This window comes from Tamandua tetradactyla, chromosome 13 (genome assembly GCF_023851605.1).
Source record: "Tamandua tetradactyla isolate mTamTet1 chromosome 13, mTamTet1.pri, whole genome shotgun sequence".
Taxonomy (NCBI): domain Eukaryota; kingdom Metazoa; phylum Chordata; class Mammalia; order Pilosa; family Myrmecophagidae; genus Tamandua; species Tamandua tetradactyla.
In genome coordinates this window covers 28,273,069-28,294,806 of record NC_135339.1, presented here as the reverse complement: position 1 = coordinate 28,294,806, position 21,738 = coordinate 28,273,069, and the positions used below count along the sequence as shown (strand labels likewise).

General features: G+C 36.3%; 1 protein-coding gene and 1 long non-coding RNA gene across 5 annotated transcripts in view; one reads left to right on the top strand and one right to left on the bottom strand.

Moving 5' to 3' along the window:
• DDX50 (DExD-box helicase 50) overlaps window positions 1-21,738 on the top strand; it is a 73,522-nt gene that overhangs the window by 24,372 nt on the left and 27,412 nt on the right. For all 4 annotated transcript variants that reach the window (XM_077125085.1, XM_077125087.1, XM_077125084.1 and 1 more), the window contains 5 exons: window positions 5,799-5,948; window positions 13,796-13,957; window positions 14,391-14,510; window positions 15,259-15,332; window positions 15,558-15,717. In XM_077125085.1, coding sequence (XP_076981200.1) covers window positions 5,799-5,948; window positions 13,796-13,957; window positions 14,391-14,510; window positions 15,259-15,332; window positions 15,558-15,717 — 666 coding nt within the window. The remainder of the gene's footprint in view (window positions 1-5,798; window positions 5,949-13,795; window positions 13,958-14,390; window positions 14,511-15,258; window positions 15,333-15,557; window positions 15,718-21,738) is intronic.
• LOC143653806 (uncharacterized) overlaps window positions 5,753-21,738 on the bottom strand; it is a 49,932-nt gene continuing 33,946 nt past the window's right edge. Inside the window, exons 3-4 of the long non-coding RNA XR_013161537.1 lie at window positions 8,065-8,130; window positions 5,753-5,998 (exon numbers count right to left, since the gene is read on the bottom strand). This is a non-coding gene — a long non-coding RNA (uncharacterized LOC143653806). The remainder of the gene's footprint in view (window positions 5,999-8,064; window positions 8,131-21,738) is intronic.

The following is a 21,738-nucleotide window of genomic DNA, read 5'->3' as shown; positions in this document are numbered from 1 at the left end:
AGACTGGGGGTTCAACCTATAGCTTTCATTGTCCACACTGCTTGTGAGAATACATTGATTTGATTTTTGATGAGGTTTTCCATGCCTGTTCGAACATTCTGAATTAATTGTTTCAACTCTTGTATCTCATTTGAATTATTGGTTTGTTCCTTTGATTAGGCCATATCTTCAGTTTTACTAGTGTGATTTGTTACTTTTTGCTGGTGTCTAGGCATTTAACTACCTTATTAGTTTATTCTGGAGATTGTTTTCACTTCTTTTACCTAGGATTTTCTTGCTGGATGATGTTGTTGTCTGTCTGTTCTTTGATGTTCAGTTCTGCTTATTTTGGACCACTAGCTTAGGTTTTGTTTAGCAGAGCAGAATTTTTCAGTTATCGTTTTCTTGTTTCTTAGCCTGCCTGTATGGTGCCTTTTTCCCCTACCCTTAGGAGGGTCTACTTAGGTATTATAGACCCCAGTCAGATTTTCCCAGACCAAACTGGCCTCCTGTCAGGAGGAAAGAGTCACCTGCATCCATTTTCCCTGAGGGTGAGACCCAGCAGGTTGAAAGACTTACCTGTGAAGTCTCTGGACTCTGTTTTTCCTATCCTGCCCAGAATGGGGCATTTGTCTGCCTGCGGGTCCCACCAGCATAAGGTGATATGGTACCTTTAACTTTGGCAGACTCTCCCTGCTGGGGGCATGGTGAAGACAGAGGAGAGGTTGTAGTCTGGTTTATATCACTTCACTTTTCTAAACCCTCGTGTCTGAATTCCTTGAGGGAGATAATCTACCTGAGCTGGGCCCTACCCCTCTCCTGGGAAAAGTACAGCTCCAGACAAACTCTCAAACAAGCTTGTTTCTGCCTATGCCTGTGGCAGTTGCACCCTGAGGAGCCCTGCCGCTGCATCCAAAGGCAGTCCAGCCTTTGTAGAAACACAGCCACAAAAAAAGAAAGAGAAAAATCCTTCTCAAAACAGGACCCCCGTTCCTCAGGTTTGCCAATCAAGAGCATAAGTTGGTATGTTGCTTTGTGTACCTTCAGATCCTATGTGCCCCCTCCTTTCCTTCAGGGCCCAGACCCTTTCAAGTATTATGTGCTATGCAATCCAAAAAAACCTGTTTCTTTTTTCTTTTTCTGTCAGCCCTTCCCCCTTGGTGCTGGGACAAAATCAGCAACCTCCTCTTTGACTGGGTTCAGCTGAGCTGGGGGCCTATTTTTAGTAGTCAGAATTTGTGAATTAATTCCACAATTGAAGCTTAGTTGCACTCAGCCCCTGCTGCTAGGAGAGTCTCTTTCCTCTCCCCTCTGGGAAGCGGGTTGTTGGGGAGGGTTGCCGGCTGCTATGGCTGAGGGAACTCACAGTTCTCGGGGGGCTCGCAGCCGGTCCAGCTGGTCCAGACTGGGGTACGCTGTGTGTCCAGTCACTGACGTGGCCCCAGCAGTTCTTCTGTACTGTTTCTGGCTATTTAGTAGCTGTTCTGGAGGATGAACTAAATCCCACACCTAGCTAAGCCGCCATCTTGGCACTCTCCCACCTCCATTAATTGGGCATCATGTATAATGTCCAAAGTTAGCAGTCCATTAATAATCTCATTTTTAGATAATTTCATTGTTCCCAAGAGAAAGATAATGAATAAACATACCCTCACCAAATAAAACCTCCCCTTAACTTTTGTCTCTCTCCCTATTATTTATATCTGGTGTTGCTGTGGTACTGTTGATGTTTCCCTGTTAAACATAGCCCATAGTGTGCAATAGCAGTTTCCTCCTCATACCCGGAACTTAAACACTTTTTGTACAAGTACTAAAAGTGCTGCTTTTGTAGTATATAGTTCATGCAAGAACTTATTTATATTTGTAGTGTTAATCAGTGGGACATGTGGGTCTATACAACCCCTTTCAATCATGTTCACCTTCAATATGGTAGTATTACTTATAAACCCACCAGTGAACCACCTTCACTTCTGTCTATTCCTTTGCATTGAAGTTCAACCTCATTAAATAACTATTCATCCATCTCTAGCTTCCATGTATCTCTAGGTCCCCTATATTCTATATTATAAACCTCTGATTTTATCTTTACTATGGTTGTAAAAGTGCAGTCATACAGTATCTATTCTTTTGTGTCTGGTTTATTTCACATAGCATTATATCCTCAGGGCTCATCCATCTTCTCATGTGCTTCAGGATGTTATTTCATTTTAGTGCTGCATAATATTCCATTGCATGTATATACCACATTTGGTTAATCCACTCATCTGTTGACGGGCACTTAGATTGTTTCCGTTTTCAATTGTTAATAATACTGCTATAAACATTGGTGTGCAAATGACTGTGTCACTGTCTTCTGGGTATATACCAATAATGGTATTCATATGGCAGCTAGATATTTAGTTTCCTAAGGAACCATCAAAGTGTCTTCCATAGCAGTTGTACCATTATACATTCCCTCCAGCAGTGCATAAGTGTCCCAATTTCTCCACATCCTCTCCAACATTTGTAGTTTTCTGTTTGTTTAATGGCAGCCATACTTACAGGTGTGAGGTTATACCTCATTGTAGTCTTGATCTGCATTTCACTTATAGCTAATGAAAATGCATATCTCTCTTCATGTGCTTTTTAGCCATTTGTATTTGCTCTTCAAAAAAATGGCCTATTCATAACCCATTTTAGCCCATTTTATAATTAGATTGTTCTTTTGTTGTTGAGTTGTATGATTTCTTTATGTATACAGCATATCAAGCCTTCATCTGATGTGTGATTTTCAAATATTTTCTCCCATTGAGTTGGTTGCCTCTTCATCTTTTTGACAGTCTTTTGAGGCACAGAAGCATTTGATTTTGAGGAATTCTCATTTATATATTTTTTCTTTTCTTGCTTGTGCTTTGGGTATAAAGTTCAGGAAGCTACCTCCTATTACTATGTCTTGAAGATGTTTCCCTACATTTTCTTCTAGGAGCTTTATGGTGCTAGTTCTTATATTTAGGTGTTTGATCCACTTTGAGTATAATTTTTGTATAAGGTGTAAGGTAAAGGTCCTCTTTCATTCTTTTGGCTATTGATGTCCATTTCTCCCATGCCCATTTATTGAAAAAACTATTTTTGTCCCAGTTCAGTGGATTTGGGGGCCTTGTCAAAGATCAGTTTACCATAGATTTGGTGGCCTATTTCTGTGCTCTTGATTCAATTCCATTAGTTAATACTTTTATCGTTTTGCCAGTAGCATTCTGTTTTGACCACTTTGGGTTTATAATAAGTTTTAAAATCAGGAAGTGTTAATCCTCCTACTTCATTCTTCTTTTTTAGGATGCTTTTAGCTATTCGGGGTCTCTTCTCCAGGTGAATTTGGTAACTAGCTTTTCCAAGTTATCAAAGTCAGTTGTTGGAATTTTGATTGGTATTGTTGAGTTGAATCTGTAAATCAATTTGGGTAGAACTAACTTTTTTTTTTTTAATATTTGTATTAGCAAAACAACATACGAACACACACATTGTTAACATACAAGCATTCTATACATGGTTTACAATCAGTGTCTCACAGTATCATCACATAGCTGTATATTCATCACCATGATCATTTTTTTGAACATTTGCATCACTCCAGAAAAAGAAATAAAAAGAAAAACTGATATATATATCATACCCCTAACCCCCTCTCATTGACCACTAATATTTCCATCTACCCAATATATTTTTTAACCTTTGCTCCCTCTATTATTTGTTTATAGAATTGACATCTTAACTACATTTAACCTTCTATCCATGAGCAGGGATTTCCTTTCCACCTATTTAGATCTTTGGATTTTTTAAATTATGTTATGTAGTTTTCTGTATCCAAGTCCTTTACGTCCCTTGATTCTTTGAGTATAATTTTTGTATAAGGTGTAAGGTAAAGGTCCTCTTTCATTCTTTTGGCTATTAATGTCCATTTCTCCCATGCCCATTTATTGAAAAAACTATTTTTGTCCCAGTTCAGTGGATTTGGGGGCCACTAACTATCTATCTATCTATCTATCTATCTATCTATCTATCTATCTATCTATCTAATCTAATCTATCTATATCTATCTATGTTTCTTTTTTTTTTTTCATGGGCAGGTACTGGGAATGAACCTAGGTTTCCAGCATGGCAGGCGAGAACTCTGCCTCTTGAGCCACCATGGCCCACCCTTAGTTGCTATTTTGAATGGAATGTTTTCCTTAATTGACTCCTGAGGTCATTGCTTCTATATAGAAACATCATTGATTTTTGCAAATTAATTTTATATCCTGCCACCTTGATGAATTTATTCCTTCAAGTAACTTTATTGTAGATTTCTCAGGATTTTCCAAGTGTAGTCTCATGTCATCTGCAAATAATGAGTTTTACATCTTCCCCTGCAATTTGGATACCTTTTATTTTATTCCTGCCAGATTGCCTTAGCTAGAACTTCTAGTACAATGTTGAATAGTAGTGATGACAGAGGGCATCCTTGTCTCATTCCCGATCTTAGGGGGAAAAGCTTTCAGTCTCTCTCCATTAAGGACAATGCTAGTTATAGGTTTTTCATATATACCCTTTATCCTATTGAGGAAGTTACCTTTGATTCCTACCTTTTGAAGTGTTTTAATCAGAAAAGGATATTGAATTTTGGACCAGCTGGACAATCTCTGGTTCTCTGCATCTTAATTCTTTAACTTTTGCAATCAGGGCCTCCCTGTGGGGTGTAGAAGACCCTCATAGGTCACTTACAGCCTGGAATCGCCAACCTAGTCACCTTCCCATCACTTCTCTCCCTGTTCCTTGGAGCAGGGGTGAACTGGACCTATGCTATTTGGCCATCTTCCAGAACCTACCTTTAATATTTTACTTTATTTAATTTTTGACATACCTAGCCATCCTTATATTGATCTTTTTTTTCATGAATTTCAAAGTATAAAGCAGAAATCATTATATTACCCCGTAAGTATTTTATCATGCATATCTAACCAGAGCTCAATATTTACATTGAGGTAAAATTCATATAACATAAAATTAACCATTTTAAAGTACACAATTAAGTAGCATTTAGTACATTCAAATAGTGTTGCAGCCATCACCGTTACCTAATTCCAAAGCATTTTCATCACCCCCACAGTTGACCTTGTACCTATCAAACAGTCATTTCCCATTCCTCTCTTCCCCATAGCCACTGGCAACCACTAAAATGCTTATCTCCATGAATTTACCTATTCTGGATATTTCATATAAATGGAATCATATTCTTCTAGTAAATATGGACTGTTGTCTAGCTTCGTTCACTAGCATAATGCTTTTGAGGTTCAGCCACATATGTTTACAATTTTTTGAGAGAGGATTTACGTACAGTGACGTGAAATCTTTACATGCGTATTCATGTTATTTTGACAAATTCAAGTAAACATGTAACTGAAACTCTTATCATTCAATCCTCTGATTCAGAGGTAAACACTGTTCTGATTTTTTTCTGTCATAGCTAGTTATACCTGTTCTAGAACTTAATATAAATGGAATCGTACTTTATATACTCTTTTATACTCAGCATATTTTTTGAGATTCATCCATATCGTTTTGGGTATCAGTAGTTGGTTCCTTTTAATTGTTGCATAGTGTTCCGTTGTATGAATGTACAATTTATTTATCCTTTCACCTATTGATAGATATTTGTAGATTACCTTTGAAATGGTGTTGGAAAGAATAGCTTTCTTATAGTCTTTCAGGAATGCTAATTCTTGACCAGATAGAACAAATGTACAAGAGAAATGTTTTCAATAATTTTAATGAAACAGACGTTCAACATTTTTCTTTCTCCACAGCATTTGGCCATCCAGTGCCACTGGTCTCAGCGGCCAGCAGTTATTGGAGATGTCCTTCAAGTTTACAGTGGAACTGAAGGGAGGGCTATTATTTTCTGTGAGACCAAGAAGAATGTGACTGAAATGGCCATGAATCCACACATAAAACAGGTGAAGTCTTTTTTCATGCTTTCTATAATTGAGATTATCGGGATGGATCCCTGAAAATAAAAAGCATATTGCTCTTTGTGGACCAGGTTTGATTAGTCGTTTTCAGAATTGAATGTAATTCAAAAAGGTGTTATTTTATCCAGCCTCTCATGAGCTATTAAATCAGGATAGGATTCTATCAATTTTCATAAGTTAATTTGAAAATGTAGTCTTAAAAATATAAAGTTGGGGCCGGCCACGGTGGCTCAGCAGGCAGAGTTCTCGCCTGCCATTCCAGAAACCTGGGTTCGATTCCCAGTGCCTGCCCATGCAAAAAAAAAAAAAAAAATTTATACACACACACACACACACACACACATACACATGCATACATACATACATATACATTAAGTTGAAGCAAAATGAGTTTCTGTGGGTAAGAGTAATATTTTAGAGTCTGTCTTAAAGGATCACAAAGATCTATTAAATTAATGGATCAGAATGTTAAATCCATGTGTCTCTTTTTTTGTTTTTTTGAAAGTCTTTTAGAGTAGAAAATTTTCAAACTTAAACAGAATTTGACAAAATAGTGTAATGAACCTCTACACATTCATCCTCCAGCTTCAACCCTTATTTTATTTCATCTATATGCCTACCCATTTACCTCTCCTGTGTTATTATAATGTAAACCCTTGATATTTTTTCACCCATAAATGTTTTGGTACGTATCTCTAAAATAAAAGGATTATTTTAAAAACACCCACAATACTGTTATCACATGTAAAAACTTAGCAATAATTATTAACTTCAAATATGAGTCAGTGCCCAAAATCCCAATTATCTCATAAGTTTTTTTTTTACTAGTTTGTTTTTTTTAACCTGGATCCAAATAAGATTTCTTTCACTTGTTTTGTTTAATATATGCATTTCTTTTTTATCTCCTTTTTTTCTTGTAGTTTAAAAAGAATTGTTGTTTAAAAAACCCACATTTCCATAAATCTAGACATTGCATCTTCGTGGTATCATTTAACATTTTCCTGTCTTCTGTATTTCATCAGAATTGCTAGTAGGTATATGGAATCTTGATCAGATTCAGGTTTTAATGTTTGTTCTTTTCTTGGCAAAACTTCATAGGTAGTGTACTTCTATCAGGAAGTATATAATGCCTAGGTCTTTCTCTTTTTTTTGTTGTGTTAACATCCACTGATAATCAGTTCTTATTTAGATGTCTCTTTAGTCCTTTTTTTATTTTTTAAAAATAGGGAATTTATTAGGTTGTAAGTTTACAGTTCTAAGGCCATAAAAATGTGCAAACTAAAGCATCCAGAGAAAGATACCTTGACTAAAGAAAGAGTCCAGAACACCTCTGTCAGCTGGGAAGGTAGGTAGCTGCCATTTGCAGGGGTCTTTGGCTTCTGGTTGCAAGCAGCTTCCCCAGGGAGGGTATTTACTTTTTGCAACTCCAAACATCTGGGTCTCCTATTGGCTCTGAAGCAGCTGTTCCTCAAGTGTCTGAGCATCCTACAAAATGTTTCCCCTTTTAAAGGGCTCCAGTAAACTAATTAAGACCCACCTTGAGTGGGTGGACTCAGACCTTCATCTAATCAAAAGGTCACACCCCAAATTGGTGTGTCACATCTCCATGGAAACAGTCCAATTAAAAAAAAAGTCACATCCACATCTGGGTGTGTCACAAATCCGTGAAACAATCCAGTCAGAATTTCCACCCTAAACAATATTGAATCAAGATTAAAGCCTGTGGCTTTTCTGGAATACACAGCACTTTCAAATTAGTACATGGGTTTAAAAAAATCATGCATATAATACAGGATTTCCATATACCATCCCACTGACACTCTGCATTGGTGTGGAGCATTTCTAACATTTGATAATAGTACAATTATAAAAATGTGCTATCAACTACACTCTAGGGTTTAGTTTAGTGTTCACTGTGTTGTATGGTTTCATGGATTTAAAAATTTTTATTCTGTTACCTTATATACAATAGAATATTTCCCCTTTTAATCATATTCAAATATATATTTCAGTGCTGTTAATTATGTTTGCTATGCTGTGCTACCATCACCCTCATACATAAGGCCAGTTAGAGACACCACAAGAAAAGAAAACTACTTACCATTATCTCTTAAGAACATAGATGCAGAAATCCTCAACACAATACCAGCAAACCGAATCCAGCAACCTATTAAAAGAATGATACACCATGATCAAGTGGGATTTATCCCTGGCATGCAACGTGGTTCAACAGAAAAGAATCAATGAATGCAAATACACCCACATTAACAGAATGAAGGGCAAAAACCACATGATATTCTTAATTGATGCAAAAAACGCACTTAACAAAATCCAGTATCCCTTCAGGACAGAAACACTTAGAACTCTAGGAATAGAAGAAAACTTTCTTAACATGATAAAGGGCAAAATTCACAGCCAGCATCCCACTTAATGGTGAAAGATGGAAAGTTTCCTCTAAGATGAACAAAACAAGCATGCTCGTTGTCACCACTGTTTAATTGTACTGGAATTTGTTGCCAGAGCAGTTAGGCAAGAAAAAATAAAAGGCATCCAAATTGGAAAGGAAGAAGTAAAACTTTCCCTATTTGCAGATTACTTGTTCCTTTATACAGGATATCATAGAAAATCCACAGTAAATCTCCTAGAGCTAATAAATGAATTCTGCCAATGTTTTAAGAACTATGTCTGGAGTCCTTAACCTAGACCTAATGACTCCAGTTAATTTGAGGCCAGATCATATTTCTATCCTAATTTTACAATCTTATGTTGCATATGCATTTGTTATTCTAATCAGCCTAGAGGCCTTTTGTTATTTATGACTCAGTTTAAATGCAACCTCTTCCACTAAATGGGGATTGAAAGCCACAGGAATGCTAAAGGCTCTGGGGTATTGCATTGGGTTCCAACCCAAATGCAAAATCTTTTATAGAAATCCTTTCACAAAAATCATACTCTTAACTTTCTGGCCTCTTTTAGCCTTGGATTTCATACTAAAGAAGATTAAGGGTTAACAGTGACACCACAAAAAGAGTAGGAATGGTACAAATGGTGAGACAGTTTGAATTCGTGCTTTCATTTGGGATACAAAGAGAAAATATAGGCCTGAGAGCTCCCTGGAAGGCAGGATAAGAGAAATTGTAAATGAGAGAGCTCTCTGTCATATTGTAGAATATTTGTACATTTGCTCTCTCAGGGAAACCCTTTTTAAAGGAGGAAAGACCGAAAAGGCAAAATCACTCCCCAGAATGTGAATAAGAATTTATCTCTGGAAGCATTGAGTCTGTGACCAGTTTGGCTTGCAAAGTCCTTATATATGCCCAATTGCCACTTTGTAGCCTTTTCTATATCTGCCTTCCAGTTATGCCTCCCTGAGGTGAAGCTGTCAGTGGCCCGAAGTCAAATCTCTTTGGATTATCAAGTACATCCTGGAGGACATTTCCAAACCTCACACTTCTCAGATGCTCAGATAAAACTAGAGAGGGATGAGGTATTTCAGGATCCAAAGTTATGTCTTTGGAATACTCTTAGCATTTCACTCATTCCTGTTATTTGGCCAAAACTCAGGTTTGTGGTATGGGCAGGCTCTAGACACTGAAGCAGTAGTGACTTATTCCTTTCCAAAGAATATCTTGCATTCTGGAGCAGTGGTAAAGCAGATTCCCCATACTTCTCTAGCTTTGTGGTGATCCTTTGGAGGCTGTTGATCTGTTCAGAGACTCTGACTTCACTCTCTTTCAGTGTATTCACGTTCTCTCTTCCCAAACTGTTTACTCTCTGTAGCATCTCCTGGTACTTCCTCAGCTGTTTAGCAAACCTGATCAGGTGATGAAGACTGGCTTCTCCCATAGTCATATTGAATACACATCCTTGTAGTCTCAAAAGGTTTATCTCATTATTTTCATTCAGCAACCAGAACCTTATCTTATACTCATACTTAATCATCTCTTTGAAATTCTGCTTCTCCCCCTGGTTCATCACCATTCTTTCTTGCATATTAGTTAATATACTTTTAGCTATTTATAGTTTCTCCTTTAGTATGTTCAGTATCTCCTGGAATGACATCATGTTATTCACCACAGCCTCTTCTATTCCATACACCATGTGATTCTTGTATTCTTGGGACAGGAAACCCTTGACACAAAATGTGATTTAGTGATCTTCACAGTATAGCTGTGGTGGTTTCCAGGTGTTTCACACAGTAGCAGTCTACTGGGATTTTTTGCTGTAAATGAGGTCTGAGCCTTTTGAACATCCTGGCATGTGTTGCTAGTTGAGGATAGGACTATTTCTTTGTTGTTGTGGACAGGAAAAAGATTGGCAGGTTTCTTCCATGAGCAAACACAGTTTGCAACTGCTGTGCCCACAGTCTTCCAGTGTTCCAAGCAAACAGTTCATACAGGCACGGTGGTTTGGCTCTTTCTAGACTGCTCAAATCAAACAGACCTTTGGGAGACCTTTTTTCTTTGTAATCTTGAGTTTTTCCTTTAGGGAAAACAGCTGGAACAAGGAGACTGGAGGGCTTTCACCTTTTCACTTATTTCCTCAGCCTCTCTTCTCTTTCCCCCATCAGGTAGACAATTGTGAAGCGTTTAAATCCTATCCATATATAAGTCTAACACAGTGGTCAGCAAACTTCAGGGAGCATCAGCATCACCTAAATTTGTTAAAACACTCTCTTCAGTCATTTTTTAAAAACTTTTTATTGTTGTAACATGTGCACATGCAATGTTTCCTCTTTCTACAGGTCTTTTGAATTCACAGCCTACTTTGCATAGCAAGTCCTACTCATCCTTCAAATCTCAGTCCAAAGCGTCACTTTTCAGGGAATGTTCTTTGCTCCAAACTAGGTCACGTTGTCCTGTTGTAAGTGCTCATTACCTCTTAGACCTTTCTTTCATCCACTATACTTCACTAAATTTATTTGTGTTCCTTTTATTTGATTAATGTCCATTTCTCCCACTAAACTATGAAGACCACGAGGACAGAGGCATTAATTTTGTTTGCCATTTTATCCCTAATGCCTAATCCAATGCCTGACATGTAATAGGTATTGACAAAATATCTGCTGAGTGAATTAGATGGTCATTGCCAGCCATGAACTTAATGAAGTCACTGATATCTCTTCTGAATTCCTAGTAGCCTACTAACAGGGTCTACATAGCTTTTGTCTTGCCCTTTTCTAATACATTTACTACATTATAGCCAGGGTGTCCTTTTCAAAATGAAAATCTGATCATAATAATCCTTTGCTTACAGTCATTCAGTTGTTCTACTTCAAGGAAAATTTCATGTTCTTTTACAGCCTTATCCTCTCACCATTTCTCCTTTTCACCTTATGCTTTAGCAACATTCAAATATTTGTAGTTCCCCAGACACATTATGTTGCCTCTCACAGTTGTGTATATTTCTTCTATCTGGAATTCCCTATTCTCCTGCTCTTCTTTTTACCTGACTACTTATTTTCTGTCATGTCTCAATTTTAGTACTACCTTCTTCTCAAACAAGATTGAATTAAATTTGCCTCTTAGATATTCTTACCACATCCTGCATCTGTTGTAGTATATATCCTATATTAAAAAGACCTATTAACTGGTCTGTGACTGTTCCAGAAATTGGCATAGTACCTGTGCATAGCAAGTGCTTTGTGAATACATTCATGAATGCGTTAATACTGTTGGGGTTAAATCGTTGTTATGAACTTTTGACTTTAATAGTGTCTTATACTGGGAAAATTGTTTGCAGCACAAATGGAAGATCACCTCAATGTAAACTTCACTAAAAATTACAGATATGCAATTGGGTATCATAATAGATTCACAGGATTATAATGATCCATAATATACAGAGGTTGATGGGATATGATGAAATAAATACTCATAGAATGTTGCAGAGTGAATGGTGATATGACACCTCTTTTTGTAATGCAGTTTGGCAGTAGTAATTAAAATGTGAAATGTTCATACTTTTTGATGCAGAAATGCAACTCCTAGGATATGTATCCTGCCAAAATAAACATATGTAAAGGTCTCCAGAAATATGAGGATAATGTTGTTTATTTCTGCATTGTTTCTAATGGTGGAAATCTGGTTATTACTCAGATATTGCTAAAACAAGTGATGCTTCCTCCATATGAAGAAATATATAGTTTTTAAAAATTAGGTAGATACGGAAAATAGCTAAGATGTACTAAATTTTAAAAAGCAGGTTGCAAAACAGTATATGTGTATTTTGTATAGAATGATCCCATTTTTATAAATAAATATATAAAATTGCGTATGCTAGTGTGTGGGAGTGTGTACGTTTTTAAAAAAATATCTGGAAATATTATTGCAGGGTGCTGAAAATAAATGGTAATTAATATTTTAAAATGTCACCTTATGTGTGAGACTAAAGCAAGAAATGTTTATTTGTTACAAAATTTATATTTTGACTAGTGCATTTCCTAATATAACTTATGTAGATAGTTTGATTGAATGCTATAAGTACTTGGAATCTCAGGTAGGACATGAGATTTTGTTCGTTTGTCCAGAGTGATGCTCCGATGAATCCCAGAGTGATTTGATCAGTGAGTGGAAAAGGATTTGCAAAGCCCCCTTCAGGGAATGGTGAAAACGGGGAGAAATTCAACTTCCCCAAGTTGAATTCTTGAGATTCTCACAAGCAGTGTGGACAACCAAAGCTATAGGCTGAGCCCCCAGTCTTGGGGTTTGTTCATATGAAACTTAACCCCACAAAGCATAACTCAAGTCTACTTAAAATTTAGGCCTAAGAGTCACCCTCAAGAGAGCCTCTTTTGTTGCTCAGATGTGGCCTCTCTCTCCAGCCAAAACAACGAGCAGTCTCACCATCCTCCCCCTCTCTGCGTGGGACATGACTCCCAGGGGTGTGGACCTTCCTGGCAACGTGGGACAGAGATCCTGGAATGAGCGGAGACTCAGCATCAAGGGATTGAGAAAAACCCTAGAATGAGCTGAGACTTAACATCAAGGGATTGAGAAAACCTTCTCGACCAAAAGGGGGAAGAGTGAAATGAGACTAAGTGTCAATGGGTAAAGAGATTCCAAACAGAGTCGAGAGGTCATCCTGGAAGTTATTCTTACGCATTAAGTAGATATCACCTTGTTGTTCAAGATGTAATGGAGAGGCTGGAGGGAACTGCCTGAAAATGTAGAGCTGTGTTCCAGTAGCCATGTTTCTTGATGCTGACTGAACAATGATATAGCTTTCACAATGTGACTGTGTGATTGTGAAAACCTTGTGTCTGATGCTCCTTTTATCTACCTTGTCAGCAAAGGAGTAGAACATATGGAATAAAAATAAATAATAGGGGGAACAAATGTTAAAATAAATTTAGTTTGAAATGCTAGTGATGAATGAAAGCGAGGGGTAAGGGATATGGTATGTATAATCTTTTTTTTTCTGTTGTCGTATTTCTTTTTCTATTGTCTTTTTATTTCTTTTTCTAAATAGATGCAAATGTTCTAAGAAATGATGAATATGCAACTATGTGATGATATTAAGAATTACTGATGTAGAATGGAATGATATGTTAATGTTTTTGTTTGTTGTTAATTTTTTTAATTAATAAAAATAAAAAAAAAAATAATATCTGGAGCAATATTCACCAAACTTTTAAAAGTCAGTTACTTCTAGGAGGCGTTTACATTTTATGTTAAATGTTTTCTGTAATTTTTTTAAAAACAATGTTCATATTATTACAATTATCAGAAACGATTAAAAAACTGAGCAAAGAGCACAGACCGCATTCTGTTAGGGTGCTATCATTTGCAAATATGAAGTATACACTTAATTTTCCCTCTTTTTTCAAATAGAATGCCCAGTGTTTACATGGAGACATTGCACAATCACAAAGAGAAATTACACTGAAAGGCTTCAGAGAAGGTAGTTTTAAAGTTTTGGTGGCAACCAATGTCGCTGCCCGTGGTTTGGACATTCCTGAGGTTGACCTGGTGATTCAGAGTTCTCCTCCACAGGTAGGAAATAGGATTTGATTTGGGGAAAATATGAGCAATTTTATAAATTATCTTTCTATTTGCAAGATAGTACCTGGGATGTGAAGAATATGTCATCTGCTGTTGCTCTTGGCCATTTTTTGTTAGTGCAGCGTTGAACAGAATTTGATGCCTTTGCAAATGATGAACTTCATTGTTTGATGTATGAAAAAACAAAATCATAAGGGAATTCTAAAAAGTTGCCATATAAAGAGCCCTGTGGTGAGGTAAATTAGAGGGGTTTTAAATCATACTCCCCTTCACCCCAAATTCAAGTCATAGATACTTTAGGATGTTGAAAAGTGTCTCAGGATTGAAAAAAATTATTAGTGATATGGTTATTAATATTATTCTCTGGATACTAGAATTATAATTTGCCAGATTTTTTTAAAGTATTAGCCTGTTTTATTTTTAGGATGTTGAGTCCTATATTCATCGCTCTGGACGCACAGGTAGAGCTGGCCGGACAGGGATCTGTATATGTTTTTATCAACCAAGAGAAAGAGGTCAATTAAGATATGTGGAACAAAAAGCAGTAAGTAGAGAAATTATTTCAGACTTTTCTAAATAGTACCTTAGAAAAGAGCTTTTTTAATATTTGTTCTCACAAAAAGATTTTCCTAACTTCTCTCAGTTAAAGCTGCTTTTGGATGTGAAGCATATGGAGAGCTAAATTTATAATAGCTACAAAACTTTGTTTTAATACAGCTTTGATTATGAAGATGGAAGAGCTAACTTTTTCATTTTTCCCTTGAATTTCTCATTGATAGTAAAATCAGAAATGCATTATGATTTCAGTACCTCTTAGTCCAGCATTGTAAATGGTTAACTGTGGGAATAGTTGGTGTAATAGTTAAGAATATATTGAGTAATTTTACAAAAGCAAGTATCTGTAAGAAAGCATACATCTCTTTGGTCTGAATTTTTCATGTTATTTCATATTTGTTCTTATTTTTATGATACGTGTTTTTGTATGCTGCTTCATTTGCTTTGCAAAATAAGATGGGGTGATAAAAAGATTGATAGAGATGAAATTTTTTTTTTTTTTGGAAAGCTTTGTTTTGCAGTTGAAATTTCATGATTGTAACAAACTAAAGGGGCAATTCAAAAAAATTTTTCTCACTCTGAAATTTTTAATTGATGATTTATTAGAAAAAGCAGATCTTTTTGCTAGGACTTGGAAATCTTTATGTCCAAGAAATGGAAATTCAACAAACTATATTAATTTAGGAATTAATTGTGAAGACTTCCATTTTTCTTTAATGTAATTCTTTCATTTTCAGGGAATTACTTTTAAACGTGTAGGTGTTCCTTCTACAATGGATTTAGTTAAATCTAAAAGCATGGATGCCATCAGGTATGCTTTCTGACCTTGCTGAATAATTTTTTCTTTTGTATTAGGCAATTTTTCTTTAAGCTCTCCTAATTCAAATGTCAGAAAATTTTAATCACGCGTTTTACTGGCAGACTTTTAATTATATTAAAATAAGAAAATGTTACTCTTTCTTTTCCCATTCATTTTCTTATCTTTCATTTTATCCCTGTGTCTTGACCAAGAAAATTTACTATTTTTAAACCATAGGTCTCTGGCTTCTGTTTCTTATGCTGCTGTTGATTTTTTCCGACCATCAGCTCAGAGATTGATAGAAGAGAAAGGGGCAGTGGATGCATTGGCTGCAGCATTAGCCCACATCTCTGGTGCATCAAGTTTTGAACCACGATCTTTGATCACCTCTGATAAGGTAGAAATCTGTGAGAAAATTGTATTTGGTTGGAAGAAGATTAAAATTGACTCACAGCAGATACTGTATAGAAAATTAATGAGTATTGCATTTGACCCCTTCAGTATACTGTGCTTTCTGTGCTGGAAAAAGCTATATTGCTGTATTAGAAATTGCGCTTCTCTTTTTCCTCTACCTTCAATAGTTTTTTTTTTTATTGCCAGCTTTTCCAAACTTTTAGACCCACAGAAAGATTGAAAGAATAGTTCAGTAAACATACACCTAGATTCAACTGTTAATGTTTTGCCACATTTGCTTTATTTCTCTGTATATACTTTTGTTAAAGCATTGTAAAATAAATTGAGGGTGGACAATGGTGGTGCAGTGGCAGAGTTCTCACCTACCATGCCGGAGACCCAGGTTTGGTTCCTGGTGCCGGCCCATGTTAAAAAAAGTTAAAAAATAAAATAAATTGAAATCGTGACATTTATCCCTAAATATTTCAACATGTATCCTCTAATGATAGGATATTCTTCTATATAATCACAGTATCATAATCTCATTTATGAAAATTAATAGTAGTTCCATATCATCGTCTAATATCTAGTCCGTATTTAAATTTTCCTACTTATTCCAATTATGTGCGTATGTGTATTTGTACCTCTTTATTTATCTGGAGAGATATTCATGAAATCTTCATTTGGCACATTACTGTGTTAACTGAAATTCATGCACACCAGAACCTGCTTTCTATTTTGTAAAATACCTGGAACCATGCAAAATGAGAAAAAGGTTTTTTGCAGTTAACGGTAACTTGGAAAGCAAGGACGGCCTGTCTATATGGTAGTGTCTGTGCGTGTATGTTTAACATGGTCTGATATAACCCACTACCACATCAGTACCAGATGGGCAAAACATACCACACCAGAGCCGTTTGTTGCATGTAATGCAAGGGTTTATCCCTGGGTGAGAGGACCCATCAGTAAGAGGGCTTTCTTTTCTTTTTTTTTTTTAGTATTTGTATTGAGAAATCTTCACACATACAGTCCATCCACTGACACTATATAATCAGTGGCTCACAATATCATCAACTATTATGTATTCATCATCATGATCATTTGCATCATTGCAGTAAAAGAAATAAAAAAAGAAAAGAAAAACTCATACATTCCACACACCCCCACTCTCAGTGACCACTAGTATTTCAATCTTATCTCCCCTCACCCTAGTTATTTAGTTTTCCCTTATTTTTTTTACTCATCTGTCCATACCCTGGATAAAAGGAGCATCAGACACAGGTTTTCACACTCACATGATCACATTGTAAAAGCTTTATAGTTATATAATCAACTTCAAGAATCAAGGCTACCGGAGTTTCAGATACCTCCCTCTAGCCATTCCAATGCACCATAAACTAAAAAGGGCTATCTATATTATGATGCATGAGAATAATCTCCAGAATAACCTCTTGACTCTGTTTGAAATCTCTCAGCTACTTGAGATTTTGGTAAAGAAGGCTTTCTCAATCCCATGATACTAGGTCCCAGCTCATCTCAGGAGTCCTGTTACATGTTGCCTAGGGGATTTATACCCCTAGGAGTCATGTCCTGTTGGGGAGAGGGCAGTGAGTTTACCTCCTCAGTTGGCTTAGAGACAGAGGCCATATCTGAACCACAAAAGAGGTTCTCTGGGGGTGGTTCTTAGCCATAGTTACAAGTAGGCTTAGCTTCTCCTTTGCAGGAATAAGTTTCATAGGGGCAAATGCTAAGATTGAGGGCTCCACCTATTGAATTGGTTGTCCCCACTGCTTGTGAGAATATCAGGAATTCCCCAGATGGGGAAGTTTAATATTTACTCCTTTCTCCCCAGTCCCACAAGGGGACTTTGCAAATATTCTCTGTCCAGAAACTCTGGGATATATTGGAGCATCACACTAACCCATACAAACCAACAAGATCTCAGGTCCTATTCAAGATTCCATGTAATTATGGTGTTCAACTAAACTGACCATACAAGTTAAATTAGATAATGCACTACCCAAAATATAAATTTTGTACCAAATAAACATTTCTCTCTTGGGTCTCACACAGAAGTTGAAGTTTTAAGATATGGACAAAATCATCCTTTACCCTGTTTTCTGATTTACCTTAGTCCTATCTAGATCAGCTTCATTCATATCTCTAGTCGAAGTCTGATCACGTTTTTCAAAAACAGTTGCTGTATGGGGTAATGCTGATTATCATAGCTTCAGTGCTCTAACTCTGAGTCAGGTGTCACATTAATACCTGAAGTTTCAGGGAACAACCAGGTTATACACAAATAGCTCAGTGCCTCAGAATTTAGAAATAACAGAACTCCTGAATATATGTGACTGCTCTAAGAGCTTACAATCTAGGAACCTTTACAAAAGGTCCCAACCTGATAATCTATGCTTTCGACTTTGGTTCTCTGAGTTTGTATGTTATAGTTAATCCATGTGTGAGGCATGATAATATTTGTCTTTTTCTTTCTGACATTTCATTCAACATACTGTCCTTAAGGTTTATTCACCTAGTTACATGCCTCACAGCTTGCTTGTTTTAGTCACCCTAACCTACTTACTGTTACTCAAACATTAATCCACTCTTGTGCAAGGCCTTTGCATTTACTTTCTGGAAGTTACTCCCTCTGATAACCACAGGGCTTCTTCTTTCAGTTTATTCAGGTCTCTCCTCAGGTGTATCAGAGAGGTCTTTTCCAGGTTGCTCTTTATAACATAATTCAGTCTTCCCATTACTCTCTATTCCCTTGCCTGATTTAATTTTCTTCGTGTTTAATTACCACGAAACACTTTTTATATTGCTAATGTCTTTACTATCTATTTCTCCTCACCACCTTCTGTGAGAGACATGACTATTTATTGCTGCATCCCTAGTACCTAGTCTTTGGCATGTCCATAGGAGCATTCAATAAATATTTGTTGAATTAAGACGTCCCTTTATCTTCTTCATGTTAATCCAGTGCTGTCCAGTGAGGTTTGATAGAACAAGTAATTTTAGTTTATGTAATAGTCCTTCAAATATTTAAAGAGGTTTATGTCCACTTGTGGACTTTTCTACTCCAAGCTAAATTTGGCTCCTTCAGCATTTTCATTATGAGGTTGTATTGCATTCATTATCCTTGTTATCTTTATATGGTGCTCTAGTTTTTAAAAATTTTTTTAATAAAACAAATCAACATACAATATGAACTTTTTTCATCACATAGTTGTATATTCATTATCATCATTTCTTAGAATATTTGCACCAATTCAGAAAAAGAAATAAAAAGAAAACAGAAAAAAAAATCTTACATACCATACCCCTTACCCCTCCTTTTCATTGATCACTAGCATTTCAATCTACTAAACTTATTTTAACATTAGTTCCCCCTATTATTTAATTTTAATCCATATGTTTTACTCATCTGTCCATAAGGTAGATAAAAGAAGCATCAGACACAAGGTTTTCACAATCACACAGTTACATTGTGAAAACTATCATTATACAATCATCTTCAAGAAACATGGCTACTGGAACACAGCTCTACATTTTCAGGCAATTCCCTCCAGCTTCTCTGTTATGCCTTAAGTAAAAAGTGATATCTATTTAATGCATAAGAATAACCTCCAGGATAACCTCTCAACTGTGTTTGGAATCTCTCAGCCACTGACACTTTATTTTGTCTCATTTCTCTCTTTCCCCCTTTCGGTCAAGATAGTGTTCTCAATCCATTGGTGCTGAGTCCCAGCTCATTCTAGGATTTCTTTCCCACGTTGCCAGGGAGGTCCACACCCCTGGGAGTCATGACCCATGTTGAGAGAGGGAGGGCAGTGAGTTTGCTTGTCGTGTTGGCTGAGAGAGGCCACATCTGAGCAAGAAAAGAGGTTCTCTTGGAGGTGACTCTTAGGCCTAATTTTAAGTAGCTTAACCTATCCTTTGCAGGGTTAAATTTCATATGAACAAATTTCAAGACTGGGGGCTCAGCTTATTGCTTTGGTTGTCCTGACTGCTTGTAAGAATATGAAGAATTCTTCACTTGTGGAAGTTTAATTTTCCCTCTTTCTCACCATTCCCCCAAGGGGACTCTGCAAATACTTTTTTTTGACTTTTGACTTTTTAAAAAATATTTTTATTATAAACAACGAACAAATGTACAAGCATTCTTTTTTTTTCCTTTCTACATATGTAATCAGTAATTCACAGTATCATCACATAGTTGCATATTCATCATCATGATCATTTCTTAGAACATTTGCATCAATTCAGAAAAATAAATAAAAAGATAACAGAAAAAGAAATAAAACGAAAACAGAAAAAAAAAATTATACATACCATACCCCTTATCCCTCCCTTTCATTGATCACTAGCATTTCAAACTAAATTTATTTTAACATTTGTTTCCCCTATTATTTATTTTTATTCCATATGTTCTACTCATCTGTTGACAAGGTAGATAAAAGGAGCATCAGACACAAGGTTTTCACAATCACACCGTCACATTGTGAAAGCTATATCATTATACAATCATCATCAAGAAACATGGCTATGGAACACAGCTCTACATTTTCAGGAAGTTCCCTCCAGCCTCTCCAGTACATCTTGACTAACAAGGTGATATCTACTTAATGCATAAGAATAACCTCTAGAATGACCTCTCGACTCTGTTTGGAATCTCTCAGCCATTAACACTTTGTCTCATTTCACTCTTCCCCCTTTTGGTCGAGAAGGTTTTCTCAATCCCTTGATACTGAGTCTCAGCTCATTCTAGGATTTCTGTCCGTTTCCAGGAAGGTCCACACCCCTGGGAGTCATGTCCCACGTAGACGGGAGGGTGGTGAGTTTACTTGTTGTGTTGGCTGGAGAGAGAGGCCACATCTGAGCAACAAAGAGGCTCTCTTGGGGGTGACTCTTAGGCCTAATTTTAAGTAGGCTTGACCTATCCTTTGTGGGATTAAGTTTCATGTGAACAAACCCCAAGACTGGGGGCTCAGCCTATAGCTTTGGTTGTCCACCCTGCCTGTGAGAATATCAAGAATTCAACTTGGAAAAGTTGAATTTTCCCCCGTTCTCACCATTCCCCAAGTGGACTTTGCAAATACTGTTTTATTCACTGATCAAATCACTCTGGGATTTATCGGGGCATCACTCTGGACAAAATAACAAAACTCATGTCCTGCTCAAGGTTCCATGTACTTATGGTGTTCAGTTAAGCTATCTACATAAGTTATATTAGGAAATGCACTAGTCAAAATATAAATTTTGTACCAAATAAACATTTTTTGCTTTACTCTCACACATAAGTCGAAATTTTAAAATATTAATTACCATCTGTTTTCCACACCCTGCAATAACGACATTCCTTTGTTCTTCCTCATGCAAAAACATTTTTAAAGTTTGTACATTTAGTCACTCTCATTATACACTCTAGGCATTCCTAGATTATATCATCTCAGTCTTTATTATCTATTTTTCCTTCTGATTTCATTTGTGCCCCCAGGCCTCCTCCCTCTGTCATTCTCACATTCAGCTTCATTCAGTGTTCTAACATTATTGTGTTACAGTTAGGTAGTATTGTGCTGCCATTTCTGAATTTTTACAGTCAGTTCCGTTGCACAATCTGTATCCTTTCAGTTCCAATTACCCAATATCTACCCTATTTCTATCTCCTGATGACCTCTGTTCTTTTTTTTTTTATTTAAAAAAAAATTAACTAACACAACATTTAGAAATCATTACATTCTACATATACAATCAGTAATTCTTAATATCATCACATAGATGTATGATCATCATTTCTTAGTACATTTGCATTGATTTAGAAAAAGAAATAGCAAGACAACAGAAAAAGAAATAAAATGATAATATAGAGAAAAAAATAAAAATAAAAAATACAAAAAATATATAAAAAAAACAAAAAAAAACTATAGCTCAGATGCAGCTTCATTCAGTGTTTTAACATAATTACATTACAATTAGGTAGTATTGTGCTGTCCATTTTTGAGTTTTTGTATCCAGTCCTGTT